The sequence below is a fragment of the Akebia trifoliata genome, chromosome 6 (genome assembly GCF_017979445.1).
Source record: "Akebia trifoliata isolate Shusen 1 chromosome 6, ASM1797944v1, whole genome shotgun sequence".
Taxonomy (NCBI): Eukaryota; Viridiplantae; Streptophyta; class Magnoliopsida; order Ranunculales; family Lardizabalaceae; genus Akebia; species Akebia trifoliata.
The window spans coordinates 2,868,168-2,875,766 of NC_141380.1; the positions used below are offsets into that span (position 1 = coordinate 2,868,168).

Genomic DNA, 7,599 nt, shown 5'->3' on the forward strand with positions numbered 1-7,599 from the left:
CATCAGACAGGAGGCATTTTATGCTCTCTCGCCCCCTCTTTCCCATGTAACCAACCCTCTTTTCCCATTCAAACAAGGCTAAACTCTCTCAATATAGTTTGTCTAAATTGGGGTCCCTATTGAGATCACTTGCATGACACTAAATGCAATGGAATGAGGATTGAAAAAAATATTATAGCTGAAGTTTTGTCATGTACTCCACTACTGCATTATGAAGTATCATTAATGACCCTTGGATGAAATTTCAACCCATGAGTACAAGAGAGTAACTGTAATTTACTAAAAATCGAATGGGGTGCATTGCGTCCATGGTGAAGAAATGCAATTAGAAGCATTAGGAACTCCGTGATATATGATGATGATGTTGGAATGTATCTTTACCATGAAAGGAGGGAACAAAATGGTAAAAAGAAAAAAAGAAAAAAAACCAAAATTTCCATTTCGAATAAATTACAAATCAGGTTTACCACATGGTGATGGAGCAAATGACGTGATATTTGTTCAAAGAGCAATTCTTGCCGCACCACGGAGCGCAGCTATTCCCCACATATCTACCATTGTCTAAGTACCACCATTCATCGCTGTATCTGCATGGCCGTTGCTCCCATTTTCTAGAATCTTCTGTGCTCTTGGTCTCTGGAGAACAACATCACATGTTAATGCCCAACATAAAAGAACAAAACCAAAATAAACTGAAAGGAAAATTCTAGTCTCCAACTACATTTCATTGGCTGAGTTGAGAAAATATTCCCAAGGACCGATTCCTGAGAAAAATGGATCCCTAGGGAAAACCAGTGTGTTTCCAACCATCTCAGTTGTGCACGTTGGAGAATACGTCAAATGACATTGGAGATTAGAAAATAGAGAGTACTCATCAATGCACTATATACCCAATCAGTTGTATCCCCTGAGTTTCCATTGAGGAGTTTGTGATGTTCTTCTTTGGTTCTGCTATCTTTATCTTTGGAACTCAATGGTAGCAATGGAGGCAGGGTTGTGCTGGTTCGGTCAGGGAGTTCTGCATTACAAAATAATTCAGTCACCAGGACAGTCCAAAAACAAAGAGTCCAAAATAATATTAGAGCATCAAAGGCTAACCTGGCAATTTCTTATCCACAAAGAATACAACCAGGTTTACGGTGTACCTGCAAAATGGATCAAATAGATTCATTAGTGTCAACATAGAAACAAGTATTCTAAAACTGACGGGATGATGAACCCTATCTTACCATGCAACGACAACATCAACGCTGTAATGCTTGCGGGAAGCTAGAATCAGGAGGCTCTGAATAACAGCAACCAACCAACCAAGCATCTTGATAAACCTTCAAACACATAGATGACCCGTACTAGCATAATTAGTAAAAATATTACATACAATTTGAAATGTCATGAGATCTGAATGGCAGAAGAGTTGGAATGTCGGAAAACATTGATGGAGAAAAAACAGAAACTCTTCTCTGCTAAATTTGAATAAAAATTGTTTTCCATCCATCCTTGTGCAGCTGGCACGGATTACAAGATGCCAAAAGGGGCACCTTCTAAATGCATGAATTTTCAAAAACACAGTTAGTCGGCATAAGAAGATTGCACCTACAGCGTTTTGGGCTCTGGGACTTAGGAACCCCATGCACACTTACAAGCATATAGAATAAATCAGATTTATAACTGTAGATAGAAGTAATTGCATAGACAACTCTTACCTTCGTGTGCCATATTTCTGATATGTGCGCACAAATACTAGAGTAAAGATCATATGTGATGAGAAAATCAAATCACCACAACCATAATTCACACCCTTGGGTACTGCACGTAAAAAACAAAACAATGAATGTCAAAAAAAAAAAAAAGTAATTTTTTGAATACTGCGCCAAAGCCAAACAAATAAAAATAGTCACTTACAATTAATTATAAACACTTCCAGTACCGTCTCTGGAGGAGGCAGTGTGGCAAGTTTCGAACCCTGCAAGGAGCAACAAGTACTCGATTGTTAAAATTCGCTTTGAACAAAGATTTACATGGAAAACAGAATAAACAAATAGCTAAACAGGACAGCATCTGGGAAATCTAGATGACAAAAAAATGATAACCTTAACTACAAGTCATGGATTACACAGCAAAACCATGAACATTAAACAAGTTTTACCTCACGGCAGTGATAGTTTGGGCCAGGAAGCTGAGTAGAATAAAATGTGATAATTCGGAGAATTTGAGAAGCCTGCAGGAAACACAATTAGCATAAAAGGGCCTGTTAGACTGACGTTGAAGAAAAAGGTGGGAGCATATATTTACAATACCATTCTCAAAATCTATCCTACAAATAACACAACCAGATAGATTGATCACTATGGATGAGGGCCAAAGACATTAAATTCATTTCAATGATTATATTTGGCTGAAATGGTCTGCATGCCTTTCATGTCCTCGACCATAGCACTTCCCAGAGGAATAATGATGTCTAGATTGAACAAATCCACCTTTCCCTAGCAGGCTTGGGAGCCCCTTGACCAACTATTTGGTGGATTGCACCCAAGAATTTAGGCTGCAAAAGCAACCTTCAAATATAGGCATTTGTCCCACTATATTTCTGATTATCACAAAAACTTAACAGGTTGGATAGAAACATGAGTTCAAGAAAGAACAGGCAAGTGATTCTTCACGTGTTTATTGTTCCTCTTGTGCAAGTTAAGAATGCACTGAAATGTCTAAAATGTAACTCAGATTATAACCAACTCCACAAACAAAGAGCAGCAGTAATACCATAAACCGCACTTACTACTAGAAATGCCAGGGTCCTGCGCCACACTAGAACTGTGTAGATTTTTTTGCTTTGAAGAATAAATGGGTGAAAGGTCCACTGTAACATAACATAAACCATATTAGAATAAGTACATATTCTAAAGAAGATGAGCATTTTTTATTTTACTTTTTTGGATAGGTAAAGGTGAAGTTGGTTCAAGGGGGCAAGGGAGGATTTGAACCTAGTATGTGGGAACAACATTCTACATGTGACTACAGGGCAAACTTAAAATATACTTCCGTTATTCTCAGCTTAAATAAATGAATCATGTAGACACATTGCCATAGCTTAACATAACAACCTCCCAGTCTTTCAAACAAGAATATCACTTACATTAAATGGCTACACATAACAACCTCATAGAGTTAAAAAGAAAAAAAAAAATCGACACCACTTGGCTCAAGCACAGTTTCTAGATAATAAAATAACGGTGTTCCAATCCATGTTATGATGTTAATATGCATAGCAAATCATTGGACTGAGTAGAGTGGATCATACTTATGGGAAATGACACGAGGTTATTTTCACTCCAAGGAAAATTAAGGGAGAATGCTGATTGAATCAAAAACTTCCAAAAACAAGTCATTAAAATAAATAAATAAGACTTCCAAGTTAGGTGACTTCAAAATGAGTTAATGACTTAAATCCATAACTCATATCCAACAACTCTTGTCTGCTTTCCATAACCACCACAACGAAAGTACTGGGATGACATAATAATGGAAAAAAACTATGTTTAGTCCAAACTTGCTACTCTCCTCATCTGGTCAGAATAAAATAGTTACTTAATCCCTTGTTTTTGTGTTGTTTTACATTTTCTTTCCCTTTCCTCATTACATATTATTGTCTTTCTTTGAAAAAAATTTATTAAGCAGAAGGATTGGGAAAGAATATACTCATAGCATATAAACTACAAATATCTCACGGATGTTTGTGCTGGTAACATAGGGATAAAATTCTTCATAGTTTTCACATTGACAAGTCACACAAACGTAACAGTTCACCTAGTCTCCTATGAACCTTGAATCAGATAGTCCTTGCATTCTTTTCTATATTATACATATGAATAGTTTGTTTGGTCTACCAATAAGAAAATAAAAATAAAATAAAATATTGTTTCTTGGGTCACAACAAAGGAAAAGCTTTTATATTTAACTTTTTTGGAAAGCAGAATTCAACTTTACTTTAAATTGTATTCCCTCTCCCGTTCAAATCTTGCTATCTAACTTTTCTCTCTTTAGTCAAGAGGGACTATTTACTTAGCTTGTCTCACAACCTCCCGTCTTTTACAAGAACAGTTTTTTATGAAAAAAGTTCAAAGCATTGTAGTTAACTAATGCTGCAGTTCAAGTACTTGACCCATGATGATGCCATTTTAACATGTGCTAGACAACCAATTAAGAGTATACCGGAATAAGAAGCCATGAAAAGAAACACCAATATCTCATAAATAATGATATATCCCACTAGAATATTTGACAAATAACCAAAAAAGTTAATAAAAATAAAATCATTGAACTATAACAAAATGAGTACCACAAATTGAGAAAATTTTAGTTATTAAATGTCTGCCATTTTAACATGCAACATACAACCAATAAGAGTATACCGAAATAAGATGCCATGAAAAGAAACACCAATATCTCAAAAATAATGATATATCCCACTGAAATATTTCACAAATAACAAAAAAGTTAATCAAAATAAAATCATTGAACTATGACTAAATGGGTACCACAAGAAAACTGAGAAAATTTTAGTTATTAAATGTTTTTAAATCATGTGCATGAATACCTGTGAAATATTTCTAGATAATTAATATTCTTTTCCCTTCTGTTTTCTACATATGAATATAAATTTGACTAGGTCAAAAGAGCAATTACTAATTCATGAAAATAAATCATATCAAAATCTGCCCAAAGAGAGGACAAAACAGTAACAATTATGGAATTTTTTATCCTCCATAGAGATTCTCCCAAATGCTTTCTTTTTTTGTAAATAAAATTAACTACACCTTTAATTGGATAGGTACTTGTATGCAATAGCAGATTGGCTCAAGATAGAGTTGAATGGTGAAAAAGATTCATGACGTTGATCACAATGTTTGGATGCAGAGGAAATGATGAAAATGATGGATCGTGGTTAATGGCAAGTAGTGTTCTATACTAGCTTGAGCAATAAATTGACAAAGATGCAAACCCAAACTCTGCTGGATCGGTAAATAAGGTTAAACATCTCGGAAATTTGTCAAAAAATAGTCAAGTGGAAAGATCAAATTTCCAAGTATTGGAAAATAGGACAAATATTACTGGTGAAAATTATAGTATTGCCTACCATTTTGTCTTTCATCCCACCGGTAGCAAACTAAATTTGATTATTCATCAAGAATGCTTATGCAGAAATAAAATGAAATAACAAAAATTGGGATAGTTCATTACAGCTGGAATAAAATAGAAAGGTCCATTGTGGTGATGAAAGTTGCATACATTATAAAAAACTTAAAACTAAAGCAAAAGGTGTTGTGCTTGCTTGTTAACCATATAATAGTATTAAAAAAATGATTTTAGGAAGAATCTCACCATGACAAAGGAGAAAAAGATGATAGAGAATACAGTCTCACTGATGTAGGCTTTGTCTTGTCCAAGCTCCTAAAATGAGTGAAAGGGAAAACAAAAAAACCCTTTATGATCATATTTTCATTCACCGTCGAAGCCAAATCCCAAAGAATATAAATATCACATAATGATCATACTTGCATTCAAACAATATAACACATACCGGAAGAAGAAAGAACCCAGCATCCTGAAGTATTGGTCCTGGTCTATGAAAATAATGAACTCCTCGAGCAGCCAATCCATGAATGTACTGTAGATAGAAACAGATTTATAATATAAACCTCCAAATAATTTCAACCATTTACATCTAGAAAAAACCCAAAAGCTAAAACTAAAAGAAAGCAACCATGATTAAATTTTTTGAACCCAAATAACCAAATTTGACATATAAATGAACCATGGAAGCAGAAATGTCAAGCATTTTACCATGAATAGCATTCTTTTACCGAAATAAAAGTTTCACGCTGTTAAAATTATGTCGAATGGATCAATGGAAACATAATTTCCCTGTTTATAGTCTTGATTGTAATTGAGGCTAATATAATGTAATAATGCCCCAATGGACAAGCAAATACAAGACACCATGAAAGTTCTTGACTAACAAAATGTCATTAATGGAAAGTAGACCTCCAAATTATATACAGCATCAAAATGAGGACCATCAATGTGCAGCCACATAGTTATTCTGCTATCTCTTCTGGTTTAAGTTGGTCCAAGAAAAAACCAAAATTTATTTGAATTTTGGGAATTTTTATACGATGTGGGCGTGTGGGTTTTCCTCAATTTGGGGGATAAAACATGACATATTACACATTAAAAAAAAAAACAGAATTTTAAAGAAATACCTGAAAAATCAATCCGGCAAGAAGAAGCTTCCACTTCTCGACAAGGAGAAGAATTTCTATCGTAGTCTCGATGCAAATCCTCTTCCATAACTGCTCGAAAGAACAATTATGAATGGAAGTAAAGTTAACAAACAGATAACAGAAAGCAAAAGAGAAGGGAAAAAAAAGGAGAAAAAGATTTGCAGAAATGAAACCTTTGAAGCCTCGCGAGCAATGTAAAACGCCATCCCTGATTCTGGCAACCAGTGCCATATTACTTCAAAATCCAACGGTTAAGATCGACATCATTTCCAAGGAATCTCATACCAAACTCTCAGAATCTCCAGAAAAAAAAAACCTTTCTTTCAAAACTTTTTCCACAAAATCGAATCCCCCAATCACCTCCAGATGGCGACTCCTCCTCCTTCAATGAATCTATGTAAATCAAAACCCTCAGATCGCCTCTAATCGCAAAACAGCCACATAAATCAACCAAGAAACCACTCCTCCAAACAATTTTCAACGAATAAAACCGCGAAATGTAACTCAAACTCGAAAATTTTCAAGATCTCAATAAAAATCGTATCCTTCGATCGATTTTCTCCAATCCAAAATACAAAAATCCCCAAGAACACTAGTTATAAACCAAAGAAAATTGATTTTTATAAAATCAAAAGGTAGCTTTCAATAAAAGTAGAATCTTTTCTTCTCTCTCTTTGTCTGCTATTACGCGGGTTGAACACGGATCGACAGTTGAGACTTTGAGACGAAAGAATTTAAAAAGAGATAGATCGCCGCTACGCGACCCGTAGGAAACGAAGAGGAAGTAAGAGTCGAAAAGTGAGAAATTAAGAAGATTATATATATTATTATTTATTATTTATTATTTATTATTTAAATAATATTATTATTATTAAGAAAATGAGAAGAAATCAAGAAAGGGCAAATATTCTCCTAGAGTGGGCTAGAACAAAAGTTTGCTAACGAAACAGAAGAACAATTTCGATACACCTCAAAAATATCTTTTTGCCTTATTGGTAACTTTTATTTGTTTGATTTGTATGCCACGTGGACTGATGAGATCATTAAAAAAAAGATGCCACGTGGTTTTTTAAAAGAGTGGTGTATCAAAAATTGATATTCAAGAAGGACAGAAATTTGTATTTGGGGTTGGTTGAATTAGTGGATCTGCGAAGCTATTAACGCTCACGAGTTCTCCGGCCTTCGCCTGCAAATCCGGATATATAATCAAACACGTTCTTTCTCACGAGAATTCCAATGGTGAGCAAATTCTTATGTGTTTTATTCGTGGTGGATACTGGATACGATACAACTCTTAACGAGTGGGTATTGTTAACGA

General features: G+C 34.7%; 1 protein-coding gene across 1 annotated transcript; it reads right to left on the reverse strand.

Annotated features, from left to right (window-relative positions):
• Positions 1–312: 312 nt before the first annotated feature.
• On the reverse strand, positions 313–7,074 carry ATIPCS3 (Inositol phosphorylceramide synthase 3). The gene is made up of 12 exons (XM_086445033.1): positions 6,455–7,074; positions 6,261–6,350; positions 5,579–5,665; positions 5,380–5,448; positions 2,777–2,857; positions 2,147–2,218; positions 1,903–1,963; positions 1,704–1,806; positions 1,230–1,325; positions 1,099–1,145; positions 891–1,018; positions 313–636 (listed from the first exon to the last, which is right to left on the reverse strand). The coding sequence occupies exons 1-12, from the start codon at positions 6,485–6,487 to the stop codon at positions 562–564; spliced, it is 942 nt and encodes a 313-aa protein (XP_086301159.1). The 5' UTR covers positions 6,488–7,074; the 3' UTR covers positions 313–561.
• Between the last annotated feature and the right edge of the window lie 525 nt (positions 7,075–7,599).

What these genes read in the sequence shown, in the direction of transcription:
- ATIPCS3 (XM_086445033.1), bottom strand. Translation starts at nt 6,487, where the DNA reads ATGGCGTTTTACATTGCTCGCGAGGCTTCAAAG. An exon ending in GGACCCTGGCATTTCTAGTA is followed by an intron (nt 2,219 to 2,776) that starts GTAAGTGCGGTT and finishes TGTTTCCTGCAG; the next exon opens with GCTTCTCAAATTCTCCGAAT. An exon ending in TGTGGATAAGAAATTGCCAG is followed by an intron (nt 1,019 to 1,098) that starts GTTAGCCTTTGA and finishes TTTGTAATGCAG; the next exon opens with AACTCCCTGACCGAACCAGC.